Genomic DNA, 16,986 nt, shown 5'->3' with positions numbered 1-16,986 from the left:
TCCTGATATTGGATGAAACGTACTCACTCATACCTAAAATATCCAACTCTAAGGATTTATTTCTGATCATAAATGATGTACACCTAATACAGTAATTTCAAAGTCTTTATTCCACAGGAAACATTTCCAATTATGCAAATACATGATTGTCATTTTAACCATATCTAAAATGCTTCAATAAAAACAAATGAAGACAGTCAAAATGCACACAAGGAAACCTGATTGTAGTAGTCCCTGTCATAAAAGTGTTTAGTACATTAACCATTCGCAAACTCACTCTGTAGCTTCACTGATTTCAAGTCTGGCTTCAGCTCTTTTCATTGGGTGAATAAATAACAGAATAAAAACATCACTGTGAGGTTTGCGAACGGGTGTAGCTAAACAATAACGACTTCCACTTTGATTGTAAGACTTTGGCAAATTCACATTTGACCTATAGCGATCACAATCTCGCACATTTTCATCGGATATGCAGCTCCCAAACATCTCTTTCCACTGCTACTTTGAATATAATAAGATGTGTGTTAAGAGAGTAGTGGCAAAGTTTGAACTAATTGTGGAATAGGGACATATACTGGTACAAAGATGTAAAAAAGCGACTGTAAACAAGACTTTTCTTCCAAATTTAAAAACATGATTAGTTGTTAAAACTGAGGTGCTGTTGATCCAGCACATACAAACATATTCTACATTCATATACTTCGTAAAACTACTTAAAATAGGCAACGGTATTGCTAACTGTGATGGTTGGTGTCAAGTTAGAGACATGCTAAAAAATAATCCAAGTTTTTAACCACTACAGTTCATATTAGAATGAGTTGTGTTGTGAAATTTGACATTCGTCACAAAATCTCACATTATGAAATGCACGATTTCAATCACTGGGTCCAAATGGCGTCATTTTTACGCCCTCACACTTGACTACTATAGTGAGTGCTATCGTCCACAACCCAGCGTCCCTGAGACTCAGCTGCAGATAACTGAAGAGCTCTTCTCTGGATCTCCTGCAAAAGAGTGGCACATAAAATTAATTGGTGAGCCCTTGAAAACACAATCTCAATGGTCATAAAAATTCATTCATCTCATCCTTAAGTGATGTTGGAAATAAATAGACGTAGTAGTTGCTAAAACAAAATACAACAACTAAAATGTTAACTTACCTGCTGTTGAGATTTCTGGTTTTGATATCGGATTGCCTCCAGAGCAGCCGCGTTTTTCACCCGGACTGCTCCCTGTCTATCGAGAGAACGGGACCTGGGTCCTTTGAGCTGACTGCGCCAGTGCCACGATTTCAACTGTTCGCTCACCACTTGTCGAGGGAGGCAGTTGGAGCGATATTGAGGATGATCCCATCGTGTTGGGGAGGGGGAGTGTCTGCCATCAGGAGCCAAATGACTCTGCAGGGGCACAGGGGCCTCCATGTAGCGGCACGCGTATCTGCTGGGGGCGCAGGGGCTCCGATGGCCGTAATAACTCCATGGCATGTCCACGTATGGAGGGTAAACAACTTCCTCATTGTAATAAGCTTTGTGGACAGTTGGATTGAACTGCTGTCTGGGACTGTGGTAATAAATTGGGGAGGCTTCAGGTCCATTGTTCCCAAATGGGGATGAGAGCATTGAGGCGACCTGATAGTGTTTAGGGAAATCACGGGACAAGTCTCGGCTAGGGGAGCTGCTGTAGGATGCAAACGAGTGTTCGGAGTTTGTATCCTCAGAGCCCGCATGGTTTATGTGACTAAACATGGGCGAAGGCGCTTCTGAGGGAGTTTTGTTGTAATCTGTCAGTCGTCTCCTTAGACCTCGAGAGCGACCTCGGTCCTTGTCTGGTCCGAGTGGAGATTCAGGGTTGGATATCCTATGAGAAATAGACAAGAATGGTATATGTATTTAAGCACAGCTATCATCGAGAAATTGACTTTTTTTGTTTTTGTTTAAATCCATTCGTACTTTTTTAAAAGCCCGTTTTTCAGTGAGGTTAAAAGTAAAAATAGGTGCATTTATTGGAATAGAGTAGCATAGTACAGTGGTACCTTGACCTACGATCAGCTCGCGGTACAACATGCTCGTGGTACGATGAAACGCATTTTTGAAGGGGGGTCCGGTCCCCATTAACCTCGATAAGCGAGGGAACACTGTACTGACATAAAGAATCAATATGAATCAATAAGAAACATTAAGAATCGTACCTGAGTGAGAGTTGCCTGTGCACACGTATTTCGGGCGTGGTCGGCATGCTGCTGGACGGTGTACGACTGAGTTTCATATGGGAGAGTTGTTGTGGTAGAGCACAAACTGGCAGGAAAGCCTCCAGTGGTGGTAACAACTCACTCTTTACTGGACTGAAGAAAAAGAAATGTTTCACGTATTTTAACATCCCAAATATATAACATATTTATTTCACAATCGCTATCCCATCTTATATTTTTGGACTTTACAATACAATCCTGCTCAGCACTATTGGTACTCTTTCATTTTTTTGTCCTAATATTTACATTGTCTTCAAAAGGAAAACTTTTAAATGTATACATATATGAGCAAAATATTTTTTTCACCCACTTGATAACTTCCCAGGGGATATTTGAAACAATGTACATGAAATTATTGGATTCCAATAATGGTGAGGAGAATAGTTATTAACATACATTATAGCATATAACGTCATTTGAATTTGTTTTTTATGTCGTGCTCCTCACTGTCAAATTATTGACATTCATAAATATTGTGATTTGGAGTGTTGTGACACCAACGTAACATAAAAAGCAGACTGGGGAAAGGGGTCTTCATTACCTGGCTTTGCAGGAAGAACGTGACTTCTTGTTCTTCTGGTATGGCTGGTCAAGGCTTGTCTCCGACCAAGGCGAGTGCTCGATAGGAGGAAGGTCATTTGCGGGGCTTGAGATAAAACTCATGGAAGAGTCGATGCTGGGATGGGGCGATGAGCTTGGCGTCAAAATCAGGTTCTGAGGACCCGTGGATGGTGAGTGATAGGAACCGTCTATGTGGGACTTTGAAGACGCAGGTGGCTGTGAGGACTCTCGCATCACTTCTAGTTGCAAAAATGATGCAATCATGAGGGCATGTCCACACATTCTTCCTTAGAACTTTGAGGCCTTACCTTCATCTTGGACCAGTGAATCAGACAAAGAGCTGTCATCAGACACGGCAAGATCTGACGACAGAAAGAGAAGCAAAACATACATTGAGACATTTCAGTTCAATCAATCAATTTACTCTTTGAACCGTTATATATGTTTTCCATGTGTATTACATGAATGGAAAGACAGCGGCAATACCTCTAACAAATATGAAGATGCTTGTTAAGGCTTGCCTCATCTCTTTATTACCAATCACAAGCAAAACAGTTTTTCCCATAAAAGATGTACTTTATATGTAAATTCTGTAATTGGTCCACGGTCCTCAACAACTACCTAACTTAGCCCTTTAAAATTGGTCAGTATCCCAATTTCGTATGAAAGATGTGAGGAAATGCACAAAAATGAGAGAAAATTATAAGGAATATATTAATGTCCTGTCCTAAAATAAATATAGCGTGCCCTAGAGCTGTAATACACTATAGGTCAGAGTCACAGGACGCACTTTCACACAATTTGTCCTGTGTTTAACCAGATTTGCACAAGAAAATCTCATTCAGTAAGTTACACATAGGCATTTGTTGATTTATTAAAACCAAAGTTGTGCTCATGCACACTTTTGATGTCCACGATGTAACTCACCGTGTTGTGGGATATTAAAAGCAGGAAGCGGTGAGGATTGGCCGTGCTCCAGCCGCAGTTGGAAAGCAGTCTCTTGCAGAGTTTTCAGTTTCTGCTCCTCTCGCTTACACTGTTCCAAACGACTCTTTCTAACAGCTTTGCTCAGGTGGTTCTCCTCACAAACTTTGCGTGCCGCCTCGTAGATCTTAAATTGAAGCGCCAACTCGGCATCCACAAGATTTAGGGCCGAATCCTAGCAAAAGAGAACAGAACACGTAAGGCCTCTTGTTGAAAAACAGATCGTCACGCTTTCAATCAATGTGTTCTTTTACCTCAGCTCCATGGGGGATGCTTTGTTCATCCAGCTTGAAAGCGGCTCCAATGCGTCTCCGGATCTGTGGAGGTTTCTCTCCTGGCACCAGTGGATAATCTCCTGACAGCCGACCTGTCAGCTCCTTATCAACACAAGTTAAATCACAAATCAAAGCTCTCTTCAAAAAGAAATAGAGAACAAGACCAGAGTCAATATTTATTGGGGGTAAAATGCAAAATATAACCAGCGACAAAATTCCCACTGTAAGTGGATGCCTTTAGGTCAGCAGCTCACATACATGGAGATCATTCAGGTGTGAAGTTTTGGAACCAACACAATCAACATGTTCCCTTACAAGTTGAGACATGGATTGTGGGAGATGTTGCACAATTCAGCATTTGTAACAGCAAACTTTTCAGGTCTCAAGTAACATCATCGGAAATTCATGTAAAAAAAATGTGCCGGACATGTTTCATCAGTCGTAAAATCATTGAATCTTTTTAGTCATTCTGATGCAGACAGTCATTAGGGTTACTGGTTATTTTGTCCCAATGATTATGGTAAAAAGGTGCGCTGTGTCCTATTAGGTCACCATTGCAAGTTCTGACATGAGAGCTCCAGCTCAAGTGTTTGAAAGAAAGAATGAGTCCTGGGATTTTACCCTTAAGCAACTGCTCTTTAGCACAGACTCCGCAAATCTGATTGTGTCCAGTTTCAACATTAGTCAAATCTATGTGGAAATCACATCCTTGAATGAGATGTGTTGTTTACAGTAGAGTAGAAATTTAAATGGAAGAAAGAGGGAAAAAAAGTCATTTAAGTTTGTCATTATACGCTGAGAAATTAAAGACAATGCCTGGCCTTATGATGTTAAAACAAGGGTGACAAATCCAAGAATCATATCATGGTTTCTGAATTGGCCAATGCAACAAGGTGCAACTTTGCTTCGCAAAGTAAAGGTTGACGAAAACAAACTCCTTCAATTTGGTTACAATGTTGTCAAAAATCCTAAACTGCGTGACCCCTTCCTTGCCTGGAATTTATTTTGGATGATTCACACTTTCCAAGAGATCAACTTCTGTTATCTTTTTAATACTGCTGAATTAAGGTTGTTGGTTTCACTGTTAAGAGTAAAAAATCGTACATAGCGCCAACTTTTTCATGTCATGTGGATAAGTGGGAGTTCCGAAATAGAGAAGTGAAAGTGAAATCTGTCTGAAAAAAGGAGTACAAACTGGAAGAAAAAAAAAGACCAGGAACATTTTCCAGTCAACTACTGAAGCATCCACTCACACACTTATTTTAAAGGTTCACGTTAAATGTCTCATTCCAAGCTGAAACATTGAACACATAAAGCTGATGACTGGTATGGCAGATCCAGAATAACATAATATAACACCTTTGCCAATGATGTCTAATAGTGTAATTTTTAAAAATGTTTTAAGAGTGCAGGACAACTTTAATTAGGTGGTCACACAAGAGGGAATACGGGATTACTCACTGCTTCACGAATGCAGAGTTTCTTTAGCTCCAGAAGGCACAGTTCGAGTCGGTCTTGAAGCGCCTGGTGCTTGAGCTTCATGGCTCTTGTGTGCGTATTCACATCCTTGGTATGCGATGTCGGGCTATCTGAGCCTAGCGTGTACAACCACAAAGTAGCAGAAAACCAAAGAGTTGAGATTTATGACGATATATATTAAAAAAAGGCCACAATATTATTTTGCAATATTGTCAATATATTTTACCATAGAAGCCAAACCAAAAGCAAACTAAAACACTAGAATAAGATTTTCCCCACATGAAAATAGTGAACACAAACAGCCAGAGCGTAAAGCGTTGCCATGACCTAAATAAGAGTGAATCAATCTTTATTATTAATTTATTCATTCTTATAATTAGAATTTATTCTAAAGAATATATATATATATATATATTTTTTTTTTTTTTTTGTTTTTTTTTTGTTTTGTTTCTTATTGAAATACTTTCAAAAACAGTAACTAAGTGGAAAATATAATTGTTGAGCTGATTGTTGTTCAGTATTAGTATTTCAAAAAGCCATCGAAGAAAGGCCTACATCTGCCAAAGCTTTCTTTGTCTAGCTGTAATAAATAGTGCAATATTGACCATTATTTAGGCTAACATTGCACAAACTGTCTACGTATGTGCGCACAAAAAAGTAACAGAATGCAGGAAAAGATGAATATTAAGGGGAAAAAATGAAAAAATGTTGTCCTCTGACACTAAATGTGACAATAAACTGTGTAACTGGTGAGTGTTCAGATAGTGCCGTCTGTCGCCTTGGAGACTAATAACGCAAGGATTAGTCTCCAGGCCGTGGGAGTGTCTTGGAATAGAATGCATTGAGTAGTGCATACCTTTCGAGATTATTAACAGAATCCCTGCAGGTACTGACAAACATCAGATGTGTCAACAGGAAAGAAGTGTGGCAGTGTGACAATAGAGCAGAGCATTCATACTCTTTGAGAAACAAATGGACATTCTTGATGGATGCACACTATGGCATTGTATGGATCAGGCACCATGCGGTAAATTAAGGCCGAAGGAATGTCACACATAGCGGAACCAATCTGTACATGAGGCAGTGAAAACACTGCTGTCCTCTCTGATAGAGAACACTAATTTGTGTTTCGGACTGAGGTCCAAAGCAAAAGATAATATACGTTGTAAGAGCTGTGAGTGATAAAAGTGGTGTATAGTATATAAATTTAGATTTGCCATTTCTGCAGCTGCACATGAAATGCTGGCGCTAGACTTGATTTACAACAGATCATCTTTACTATTCTTTGCCTCCATTGTGAACATTGTTTTTTTTGGGCGGTGAAGATGCGCCTAGAACAGCCATGACGTCATCAATGCGATTCCTGAACTCTCACCATGTTATTGACCATTTCTTTGGCCTTTTTTTGATGCAATTACTAATTCTTATTGAATATTTTGTTTCCACCTCTTGTAAAATGATGTCATTTATAATTTTAATTTAATATCTTCACATTTTTTATTTTTCCTGAAAAAAAATCCGCTAGGCTCTGAGTCCGCGATAGCTGAAGCGCCAAGTAGCAAGGGAACACTGTACATCTTTATTGTGTTTATCTTTAATATACTCGTGAATTGGAAAATTCCCAAAGCATAAAGCCAATGGTTTTATCATCTGCAGTGTTATGCTTCTATTACAATTGTGTGATATAACAACCAATTTGGGGTTTTAGATGCACATAAAGTGCAGAGTAACTATTTGTAACAAAGCCCATTAATAATTCAACAGCCACTTGTGTGTCCTAAATGAATCAAGTGAAGATGTTTTACCAGAGTGAAGAATGATTCCACTATCAGTATCGCTGATCTCGCCATTGCCTTCCATTCTGTTGAGTTTCTATTCTTCAGTATTGGGGAATGATGATCGTCATATTCTGTGAGGACAAGTTTACAATCAATCAGCAATTTTCAGTTTGATGACATCATACAAATCTGCAGTGTTTCAATCAACAGAAGAACGCCTAAGAGCAGCAATACCTATTACCTGGAATCTATTACATTTAAAGACCAACAGTGCCAACTAATACCTAATCGTATGACCTGTAAAGTAATGACTCAGGTGTGACTTGCCCCTTTGGCCCCAAACTCACCTGTGTCAAGTCATTGCTTACGGCAGAGCTAGTAGTTTTAGAAGCCTAGTCTTGTCTGACTTCTGTGACTACTCGGTTGTCATACGATGCCAGTATTACTACCTCTGGTTCGATTATTAACTAAAAGGGATCAGCGGAATGCAACGGCGTGGCAGTGTCACATTCCAACACGTAGAGGAGGCTCAGTTCAGATAGCCGTGGGAGGCTAAGAAGTAATAAAGTCAATGATACCACACAGTTGTTTGCACAAACCATGCTGAGAGGTGACTATAAAAAAAATGCCTCCTGTTATCACTACGGACATGACGTCAACATGACACATACTGCATTACTCTCACAAGACTGTGACTTGCTAGGGTGTTAACTGGACAATGTGGAATCAACATATTCGTCTTAAATAAAAATAACTATGGTACTGCAATATTATGATGTTTCATCAAGGGGGAAAAAGCTTACTTTCAAAATGGTGGCGCTATCAAGGGTTTGCTTTAAATGTTATTTTGAAATCAGCTTAATGAACAAAATATTAGGAATCAACATGCATGCATCATTTTCAAATGATAGTTTTTCATCAAAACATTGATTGGAGTGACAGATAATAAAACCAATTTTTTTATAAGCAACCAGGGGGTAAAAAACACAATTTCAGCATTTCTTTTCTATGAATATTGAGATTGCATGCATATTAGACTAATATAGCGCAGCAAAGCAAACCGAAATATTTATTTAAAAAAAGAAAAATGATGACAAATCTTTCAAGAACATATATTTGTTTCATTTCTTCTTAAGTGAAAGTCCATGCTCACCTTGTTCTTTTAAGCATTACCTGTTTGGGAAACATATTTGAAAGTGTAATAATTTTAAAATTAACCTTCAGAATGAACCCAGGTTATTTGGAATTTAGATCTATATTACATCTTCACTGCTACTTGTTGCAACTATATAGAAGCAATGACAGTCACAAAATCTGAGCCAAAACTTTGGACCACATCAGAAAAAAAAACCTACTAAATAACAGCAATAATTCCATTTTTAAAAGACTTAAAAGAAAAAAGGGCTTACTTGGAAGATGAATTGATGAACTTCTAAGTGTGAACACTCCCTCAGAACAGAAGGCTGACCAGTGTGGAGTCTGGACAGGAATGAGCGCCTGGCCGGCTGAAGAAAGCGCTGCCTGCTGGAAGGGAGTGGCCACACGCAGAGTCAGTATCGTATAACTCCCGTCTGACTTTTAAACTGTGTCAACAACAAAGAGCAGGTTAATTTGAATCTCATTGCAATTATATCTGTGCTTATCTATGAAGGAGAAGGAACACTAAACTGACTATCAAGCATCCCCTTAGGGAAAAGTGTGAGTAAATCTACAGTAATCCCTCGAATATCGCAGTTAATGTAGACCAGACATGGCCGTGGTAATCAAAAAATCGTGAGGTCACCCCTATTATAACTACCGTTTTTTTTTTCTTCAGTGTGGAGCCCTAGTAGCAAGAGTGGCTTCCGTTTATGAGTTTCAGGGTGGATTTTCACATTGTATATGAACTTTTACTTCTTTTTTTTAAATTCCTTCAGTGCTGAGTCCTAGTAACAAGCAGAAGACAGGGGAGTGGCTTCCCCTTGCGACTTTTAGCATGAATTTTCATATTTTTATGAACTTAAAAAAATGAATAATTATAATAGCTGAAAAATCTTGAAGGAGTGAATCCGCGATAAGTGAAATGAATCGAAGGAAGACTAACACGAACAATTCATAAAACATAAAATTCAAAATTCAAAGTGAAATTATGGAAGAAAAGCAACATGTGGTCAGTATTAGTAACATTAGACACTAAGGGAGCGATACTGGTTTATATATATGAGAAAGTTTGATGAAACGGAGACCATTTTTGCACACTTTCTGGCCTGTGCATGACTAGTGCCATCTCCTGGATGTCCAAATGATTGAAGCAGAGATTGTACACATGGAGAGCCTTTACTTCCGTGCTATAAGGCCATTTTTGTTACTTCCGACGGGGAAACACATGCTGGTGAGATGGATATTGCGCATGATTTATAAAGGAACTACAACAGCACCTGCTCTCTCACTACATGGTTTGCATTCATTCCAGTCTCAACATGGAATTAGGATTTCCAGGAATGTCATCGGTGTCCAGACACACATGCATAGAGAAAGGTCTCACAATTCCCAGACATTTAAAGAGAACCTCTCACATGACACAACTTGGGTAAACCAGCATCTCAGAGAAGGTTGGGTGTGGGTAGAGGGGGCAACATTTTCTTATGTTAATCTACCTCTTTATGGTGCTGGATGTTTACACAAACTAATGAAGATGAACTCTTTCAAAATTCAAACAAATTGGACTAACATCCAAGAATGGATTTAGGTGGCCCTAAAAGATTCCACTGCTTGTTTTAAATAACTAACAGGAAAGTAATCTGTAATTATTAGCCAAGCTATTTATAAATCTTCTACTTAAAATGATACTCAAGAGTAAAATGGGACATTTTCTTAACAAATTTCTATCAGCCTGTTATTTAAAGCAATTAAAAAGGTACAATAGCAGCTATTACAACCCATTTTCCCATTGTGTTTCATTGCCGCCAAGTTTAGTTGACTTCCCTCATAAAGGGCTGGTCTAGTGGAACCTGTTGTTGGAGTTCACGGTTTGCTTTTCTAAAGAAAGGGAAGACCATAGAGGCCTTTGTGTCTCCAACCCAGCAACTGGCTAAACAAATTCTTCGAATAATCTCAAGTCATTTTTACAAGTCTACAGCCACATGACTAGTGCGGGTGTGCAACACTATGACCTTTACATACACGCACTATATATTTAAATTGCATCCATCCACACAGTTAAAATCTATGTGTACCTGAATAGTTAAAGGCTTAGAATTGTCATTTATTGAATTAATTGGTTGCTAAAAAAAATATTGATTGAAGAGTTGACTGGACTACACGACTATTTGCTATTTTGTTGCATGATACTGTATACTGTATTTGTCTCATAATATGAATATTTCTGTAGAAAGAGGATGTTGCAAACTTGTCCTAACACTTCTCAGAATTTCTTTATCTTTATGAGGCACCTTTGCACACTTTTCTTTGCTCTTTTTTACTTGAATGTGTCACTGAGAAACACAGTACAGACAAACATTTTCTTTATTTGAAATATGATATTTGTTTCAGAGCCTATCAAATGGCAGGAGGCTTGATACACCTTGGACTGGTCGCCAGCCAATCAATTAACCTAAAATGCAGAATTAAATGAAAGTCAACACAATCAGAGTAAGAAAATGCTAATTTCACACTGGCAGAGCAGAGATTTTTACTCAATTTCACAGAAATATGAAGCAGATGTAAAGAGGATGATGAAGATGTATACAGATCAAACTGAAATGATCCATTCATGTCAAGGAACGATCTATAATCTACACGTAAATAGTTCCAAGTATTAGCTCTAAATAGACCCTGAAATAATTATAATAGTAATGAGAATTATGAAATATTTAGGTACACAGTTATAATGACTTTAAGTAGTCGCTGGGCCTGTGCAGTGAAGAACACTTTAAAACGTGAAATGTTGCTTTCAAGGATGTGATTTCATCAATCAGACATTTTGCATTCGCATGAACAATAAACATCAGCATGGAATTCAAACAAAGTTAAGTATACAACCTATTTAGGCAAAGTAGCGGAATGCTGCTGACACTTCAATCCAATGCCTGGCTTACCTTGCAGACTAGCCAGCAAGCTAACATCCAGAGTTAACTGACTCCATAGAATCTTCACTCCATCGCTAAGCATTTCCACGTTTCAGATGATATTTTCCTTCAAAAAAAATTAATGGAAATTAGTAGACTTACTTTTAGCCCGTATTTTGCCATAGGATATAGTAAAATGAAGTTTAAGTGCTCGAAGAAACTTTTTTTCTGTCAAAACTATACTTGAGTTGAGGGGCTGAAAGTGAATTTACTCGTGATGCGTTCAAACCCTCTCGTAAAAAGGAATGCTCACGTACCCAAAACGGTTGTGTTGTGAATGGATTTCTGGCGTAATGACAATGAGCCAGGGAAGCAAATAAAATTACTGTAATTGTAAAAATTGAATGTATATATTTATATTCATATGCATATATTTATATATAAAAATATATTTATACGTAAATGCGTCTTTTAGTCATTGTACTGTAATAACAGAGTGTGACCAGTGGAGGGCAGGTAAGGTTTACTTCTGCAGCTTTATTCATGATGACCACTAAACGTCACAAATCTTACTACATAGTGAAACAAACCTGATCAATTGTGCAAGGTTAAATTATGAAATATTTATATTTCATACCATCCCAATCGGATGTTTCTTATTTCTTTAGAATTCGAGCTGCAGTTGTATGTACAATCCTTAATTTTCAGCATCTAACTGTTAATGTATCAAGACTATTGTTTAATTAGAAAGGATTTTAGATTACTCATACACAAATTTGGTCTGGAGACCAAAATAAAGTTGTGAATAAAAACAGTTTGTTGAGTAAAAACTTTTTAATGTGCAGAATAGTTTTGCACCGTCAATATGAAATGACATCCTGAAACGGCAATATTATCTGTAGTTTTTTTTTGACCACTTTGAAAAAATAAAAGACTAAACTAGCTAAACATTAGTTGCATCACCCGTTTGTACTAAGTAATGCAAATGTAGTCATTTAACCCCATGAACGGTGGAATAACAAATAAAGCCTTCAAGATGGTTCTGCTTGATAATGTGAACTGTAGTTCACTCTGTCCTGTCAGAGCATGTGCATTTGGGATTTTTTGCAGTCCCGCCTTAGAGCTCGCTCACCTCGGTGAAAATATTGTCCCAGGTCAATACTAATTGAGTTTGACAGCACCGAGAAGGCTTCGGTGGACGCGGACATTGTTCTTGAGGGGGAACTGTCATTACGACGCCCTCTTCGTGACAGAATAGACTGAGGAGAAATTAACTCCGAGGTCCAGCTCGCGGCTATTGTGCAGCGGCCGGGCCGGGAAGAGTGAGGGCTGAAGGACAGGCTGCATCTTACAAGAGGCGGCCGCCCAGGCCTGAGAAGGCCTTATTGTTCTATGGGCAGATTCAGTTAAGAAGGCAGAGAGAATGAATGACCTCCTTCTAGGATCCTCGCTTCATTTTGCAGCTTTTCTTGTGTCAAGGTGATGTGTGGATATACACATCATGCCACATTGTTAGCTTTGACGTGGTTCTTCCTCACGCTCAGCTGTACCTTTTCCTTTAAAAAACCCTTGCATGATTTCTTCTTCGGCATTCTTGCTGCTCTGTCAGCGGAACACTGCATTCCTCTCGCCGAATAAGTGCAGTCTCACTCCAATTGAGCAGAGTCAATGCGAATGCCACTGAATGGAGCGGGCTCAATGGGGGAAAATAAACAATTGCGTCGGTCCGTGGGTGCAGCGGGGGAGAGCGGATGAGAGGAAGGGAGAAAGGCTTCCCTAACGTGCTAAGATTCCCATGGATACTTGCGCTTTGCTCCCTTTAAAGGGAAGATCTCGTAAACTTCTTCAACGGAGAATGATTTGGCTTTTCTTTTTCTTGCTATTTTATTAGACCACAGAAAGGCTGGTCAGCATCAGGGCGGTAGCTTGACACGGTGCAGTGGGCTGGTGGGTGGGTGGGTGGCTTGGGGTCGATGGGGTGTTTACACGCACACGTGCACTCACGCACACACACTCACGCACGATTTGTTCCTCACTTGTCGTCTGCAAAGTTTCAGAAAAATACTCCATTGTTTGGATGTTAAAGGTTCATGTCTTAGTTGTTTAACTACAACTCAAGTTCCTCCCACACAATGACATGCAAACAGCATTCACTACGGGTATGCACTTCAAGAGGTTTCCTGGCCCAAAAATTAATTCATTCCTTGCTTCTGTTTGTTTGTTTATATATATATATATATATATATATATATATATATATATATATATATATATATATATATATATATATATATATATATATATATATATATATATATATATATATATATATATATATATATATATATATATATATATATATATATATATATATATATATATATATATATATATATATATATATATATATATATATATATATATATATATATATATATACACACACATACACATACATTTTGCATTTGCATATTTTCTGAACCACTTTATCCTCACAAAGGTTGTGGGGGTGCTGGAGCCTACCCTGGATTTGAACCCACAACCCCAGAGATGGAGCCGCCAAGCCACTCTATATATAATGTACATGAAAAGGAAAAATCAAAATTGGATGTTATTTCACTGCCCACTAGAGGACAATCTCTATCTTCAAGAGTTAAATAATAGTACAGAGAGAGAGCACAAATAATATTGAAAACCTCGACCCTACATTGCAGTTGTCCACCTATTGAAACCTATTAAAACCTATTAATTGTGAGAAACGAGGTATTGCAGAAGCAGAATATGTACTTGGATATTTTCCCGTAGAATTTTGTGGTGTGCTGCAAAGACCTGTATGCATTTTGGGTCAGAAGCTCGCAAAATAGGATCACGAACATCTGGGTGACAGAGTTCACCATGCTAAGATCACTAAGATAGCCGGGATAGCTCAAGGACAATCCCTGACAAGATGAAGACATGCTTCTGTGTGACGAAAAGGTGGGTGCTAACGCGCCCTTCTCATATACTCCGTTGATTTTTGTTTTAAGAGAAGCCGGCAAAAGGTCCAAAGGTAGGCTTGATGAATGTTTCGACGGCGGCGTTTTGATAGGGGTAATTTGGAGCTGACAAGGCCCAGGCTCTGTCATGAATCAAAATGTGTCAGCCGAGCGCTGGAGATGGAGGGCCACTCATTGTGGCTCTGACACCCAAGTGAGGGGCCGAGGCTGCTGGGGGTCAAGTGTGACACCTCATTAGGATGGTGTTGATTTAGTGCGGCCACAGCGCAACAGACCTCCTCCCATGGGGTATACGGAGAAGCCTTTGAGGGAGGGGGTCGAGACCACTGAGAACCGGACACAGAATGGGGGCCTATAGCGCTCTTCACGTCATCTGACAGCTTGCGAATCACGCAGCAATGCTGCACACGCCAGCAACACTGCCCCCCCCCACTTATTACATATGCTATCTCCCTATACTTTTTAAGCATTTCTTCTGTGACAAATCATTTTCCTTGAATTTGTTTATCATGTGACGCAGGCCCACACCTGGTCAGAACCCCCCTTCCCTCAACCACCACCTAAAATGAGCTCAAGAGCCCCTGACCTGACAGCATAATTCTGACCTTTCACCTTTGATCTTTCCATTTGAAATTGTTTTCTACAATGTCAAGATGATTTCTGACAAGCAGCAGTTGTTCTCACTGAGCTGAAGGCTGAAGCCCAAACTGCAGCATTTGATTGATATCTTGCTGGGGTTATTACTATAGTACATTTAAAACAAACCTGGGGGGAAAAATGTCACAAATGCAAGAATCTTGTTACAAAGTGAATGCAGTAAACACGAAAGTTAACTTGAGCAATTCAATTCGTTGGAAGCATGTAAACAACTAGTTTAGCCTCAAAATAAAAATGGGATATATATGATTCAACCGCAATTGGCTGGCCCCCTAAATATATATATATATATATATATATATATATATATATATATATATATATATATATATATATATATATATATATATATATATATATATATATATATATATATATATATATATATATATATATATATATATATATATATATATATATATATATATATATATATATATATATATATATATATATATATATATATATATATATATATATATATATATATATATATATATATATATATATATATATATATATATATATATATATATATATATATATATATATATATATATATATATATATATATATATATATATATATATATATATATATATATATATATATATATATATATATATATATATATATATATATATATATATATATATATATATATATATATATATATATATATATATATATATATATATATATATATATATATATATATATATATATATATATATATATATATATATATATATATATATATATATATATATATATATATATATATATATATATATATATATATATATATATATATATATATATATATATATATATATATATATAATTGATATTTGCATTTTTCCACAAAGGATGACGCCTCCAAAAAAAAAAGTCTTTATCATGAGACGAAATCCATCTTTCTTAAATACCGATTGCAATTATGCACCAACGCAACTGAAGATTGATCTTTTAGGATACTTGACACATTGTATCCTCCCAATCGTACATCTAAACTGACGATTCAAAGGTAATCACGCATCCATTGCATTTGCTCAGTTATTTAGTCATACATTTCCATTTATGAATGCTCGCTGTCCACTTTTGTTTTTTACTCATTAGTCTGAATAATAACTGTCACTAATTCAAGCTGTTCTCACTTGGCTTTTTGAATAGAGCGAGAGGGAGAAAGGGGCAGCAAAAAAGAGGAGAGAGGCCTGAGAGATTAACTCCAGTGAGCTCACTCTGAGAGGCCCACGAACGGCTGAATATTGTTCTCGTGTTGGAGAGATGGGGTAAGGGTGCGGGTAAGGGTGGTGGTGGTGCTGCTGGTGGGCTGGGTGGCGAAAGGGAGTGGGGGGCTTTGGGGGTTTGGTGGGGTTCCCTATGCAGGCAGAGAAATGAACTTGATGATCTCAAGGGGGCGGGGAGAGGATCGCCATTCCTTGCCCCCGACAATCAAAATTAGATTGGCCAGTGCTGTGTCAACACAAGACTCAGTTAAGGCATGACATGGGGAGGGAAAGAAGGAGGCAGGCTGGGGGGGGGGGGGGGGGGGGGGGGGTAGAGGGGTCGGTAGGGAGGACAACCAAACCCCACCCGCCCCCACCCTTGTGGGTGCTTGAGAGATGTGTCATGTGAACTATGGCGATCCCACAGTGTTATTCACTAAATGAAAGAAATCCACAAGGCCATTTTTTTTTGTCATTGCCGCCACTCACTGTAAATGACGTCTACACGTTTCTATATTTTGGCAACGTGTTTCATTCAAAGTCCAAATGATGAATCGATGTGCAAGCGCTATGAAGCAAGGACATTATTTGTGATGAATGGAGCATTGCTTCTTTCAGGCCCTCTTACCTAACAGGCACAAACCTCGTAATCAATTAATCATAACCTTTAGTTCCCCCTCAATCTCATTGTAGAGAATTCTATGGTAACAGTTTGGAGAAATCTTCTTTTTTG

At 38.1% G+C, this 16,986-nt stretch overlaps 1 protein-coding gene across 4 annotated transcripts; it reads right to left on the bottom strand.

Annotated features, from left to right (window-relative positions):
* Positions 1–87: 87 nt before the first annotated feature.
* Positions 88–11,654, bottom strand: inavab (innate immunity activator b). 4 transcript variants are annotated; one of them, XM_077727278.1, is made up of 11 exons: positions 11,402–11,654; positions 8,735–8,908; positions 7,353–7,456; positions 5,530–5,663; positions 4,048–4,170; positions 3,737–3,968; positions 3,118–3,171; positions 2,790–3,048; positions 2,189–2,341; positions 1,161–1,857; positions 88–1,004 (listed from the first exon to the last, which is right to left on the bottom strand). In XM_077727278.1, the coding sequence occupies exons 3-11, from the start codon at positions 7,405–7,407 to the stop codon at positions 912–914; spliced, it is 1,800 nt and encodes a 599-aa protein (XP_077583404.1). In that variant the 5' UTR covers positions 7,408–7,456; positions 8,735–8,908; positions 11,402–11,654; the 3' UTR covers positions 88–911. The 4 variants fall into 4 exon arrangements, with proteins under 4 accessions (XP_077583404.1, XP_077583403.1, XP_077583406.1 ...); XM_077727277.1 differs by having other exon boundaries at positions 8,735–8,849; XM_077727280.1 differs by having other exon boundaries at positions 2,790–3,045; positions 8,735–8,849.
* Positions 11,655–16,986: the final 5,332 nt, after the last annotated feature.

This window comes from Stigmatopora nigra, chromosome 10 (assembly GCF_051989575.1).
Source record: "Stigmatopora nigra isolate UIUO_SnigA chromosome 10, RoL_Snig_1.1, whole genome shotgun sequence".
NCBI lineage: Eukaryota > Metazoa > Chordata > Actinopteri > Syngnathiformes > Syngnathidae > Stigmatopora > Stigmatopora nigra.
The sequence above is the reverse complement of the archived record's forward strand: the minus strand, read 5'-3'. Positions and strand labels throughout refer to the sequence as shown.